The 2,500-nt window shown below is 41.0% G+C and overlaps 1 protein-coding gene across 1 annotated transcript in view; it reads right to left on the bottom strand.

The window, feature by feature from the left end:
• Positions 1-2,500, bottom strand: part of LOC143296577 (pleckstrin homology domain-containing family H member 1-like) — a 350,606-nt gene that overhangs the window by 130,225 nt on the left and 217,881 nt on the right. Inside the window, exon 12 of the mRNA XM_076608600.1 lies at positions 365-483. Within this exon, the coding sequence (XP_076464715.1) occupies positions 365-483 (119 nt within the window). The remainder of the gene's footprint in view (positions 1-364; positions 484-2,500) is intronic.

Below are 2,500 nucleotides of genomic sequence, written 5' to 3'. Positions count from 1 at the left end.
ATTCTTGGTGCTTCATCAATTTGTTCTTGCATCACAGAGCAACAATTTGGTTTTCTGAGACAGATCGGTACTTACATCCCGAATTCCATTTAAGTGCTTATTACTTTTTTTCTGTTTTTTTGTTTTTGTTTGTTTGTTTGTTTGTTGTTGTTGTTGGTTTTGTTGTTGTTGTTGTTGTTGTTGTTGTTTGTTTTTTGGTATGTCATTTAAAATAAGAAGAAAAAAAGTGTTTTGTAAATGTATATACTATGTTTCTTCTAACATGCATTGTGAAAACGAGAGCATAGCAATGGCTGGACTGGTGAAAAGGACCAAAATGAAGGAATAAAGATGTATTGTATTGTATTGTATTGTAAGGACTTACATGTTTCTGGCTATCCGCAGCAAACTTGAGCAGCTTCTGTTCGGGTTCTGAGGTGTCGGAGTCACTCTTGCTGGACACGTCGTCTGGGGGGACAGCGTAGTCACAGGACCCGTCTGACACTGCCAGCACGTGCACCACGTGGGCAATTCAGTTCCGTTCAGCATCAGAAATTTGAACACAGTTGAACACTAGGTTACCTTAGGTAGGTAGGTAGGTAGGTAGGTAGGTAGGTAGGCAACCCATTGAAATTATTAGTAATAACAATGGTAATGATGGTGATGATGATTATAATGATGATGACGATAATAATAATAATAATAATAATAATAATAATAATAATAATAACGACGATGATGACGACAACGACGACGACAACAACAACAACAACAACAACAACAACAACAATACAACTACTACTACTGATAATAATGCCACCATACACATGCACACACAGGACATTCACCAACCTAACAAAAATACATGCCCATGTTCCAACCGACTTAGATGCGGGAGTGGTTTCATAAAACTTTTTTTCCCCTTTAAACATAGACAGATGATTCAAATAATTACGCAAGTGGCATAATGTTCAGTTACTGAAGTTTCTCCCTGAATACACAAACAAACGGCCGTTTCATGGGCAGCTTGTAAAACGTGTTTGAAAAATCTATGTTTTCTGCCACCAGTTTATAGTTATCAAGTAATCTATAGTTATCAAGTAATCTATAAACGACAGCTGCGGGTTTTCATTGTAAAAGATTGATAAGCAACTCTGATTGTGAGTGGTGCTCTGTGCAACACCGATATTTGCCGGAAATTCAGTATCATTTCATCATGCACCCCCCCCCCCCCCCCCCCCCCACCTCCCGCCCCCCACCACCCCAACAAGAAAACAGCATACCTACAAGTTTCCAAGTATTCCTTCCATTTTGTGTGTGAACCGTGTATAAACTGAACTGTATTGCTATTGTTTTGTTCAAATCCCCCCTGTGTATAACAGTAGTCTCCAACAAGCAAAAAAGGAAAGACTTTAGATACTGCAAATTTTGTATTAACTCACTCAGTACGGCCAGTCCTCTCTTCACCTCTACACGGACCCCTCGGATGTCCAGTGGATGTCTCAATGACCCAACCTTTAGCTTCCGTCGTCAGAATCGTGGTATTCTTTGTCAACATTCACCTCTTCAGTACAAGAGCCTTCCGCTTGCAATATTTTGATGGTGGTAATTGGGGTGAAACGCTGTTAACTTCGTCTCTTTCGCCGTTCGTATGGAAAGAGTTAACTAAGTTTGTTTGTGTATGTGTGCTGGGTCCTGTTGCATTGCTTGGTTCTACCTTTTTGACAGTTACACGTGACTCCATGCCTACGTTGACCGAACTACGCCATTGGTCAGTTCCATACTACACACAGTTAGCAGCGGGTTACGACCATACTAGGCTCTTCCATCCGAGCAATGCAACTGGCTCCTGGAGTATAACAGTTGTTATACAGAACATGTTAGTTTTGTGGGGTTTGTAAACTGTGCTTTTATGATATCGAATGATTGTGCTTTTTTTCCCCCACTTCATCCTGTTTGCTTACTCGGTTCGATTTAATTATCGGATTTGTAGAGCGGTTACAGCTTGCTTCTGCATGTATTGTAACGTTATATGAAAATAATTCACAACAACAACAATAATGATAACAACAATAGTAATGATAATAATGATAATTTGTGTTACTATGTATTTGTATTACTCTTTTTGTCACAACAGATTTCTCCGTATGAAATTCGGGCTGCTCTCCCACGAGAGACCGCGTCGCTACACTTGATAGCGCTACCCTTCTTCTTCTTCTGCGTTCACTCGTATGCACACGAGTGGGCTTTTACGTGTATGATCGTTTTTACCCCCACCATGTAGGCAGCCATACTCCGTTTTCGGGGGTTAGCGCCACCCATTTTTTGGTTGTTTTTTCTTTCTGCCTGCGTTTTTATTTGTTTTCGTACCGAAGTGGATTCTGCCAGGGACAACCCTTTTTTGTTGCATGCTCGGTTTATCGTCTCATCCGAATGACTAGTGCCCAGACCACTACCCAAGGTCTAGTGGATGGGGAGAAAATACTGGCGACTGCCGGTGTGATTCGAAGCAGTGCGCTCA

Source organism: Babylonia areolata, chromosome 21 (genome assembly GCF_041734735.1).
Source record: "Babylonia areolata isolate BAREFJ2019XMU chromosome 21, ASM4173473v1, whole genome shotgun sequence".
Lineage (NCBI taxonomy): Eukaryota > Metazoa > Mollusca > Gastropoda > Neogastropoda > Buccinidae > Babylonia > Babylonia areolata.
This window is presented reverse-complemented; position numbering and strand designations above follow the sequence as displayed.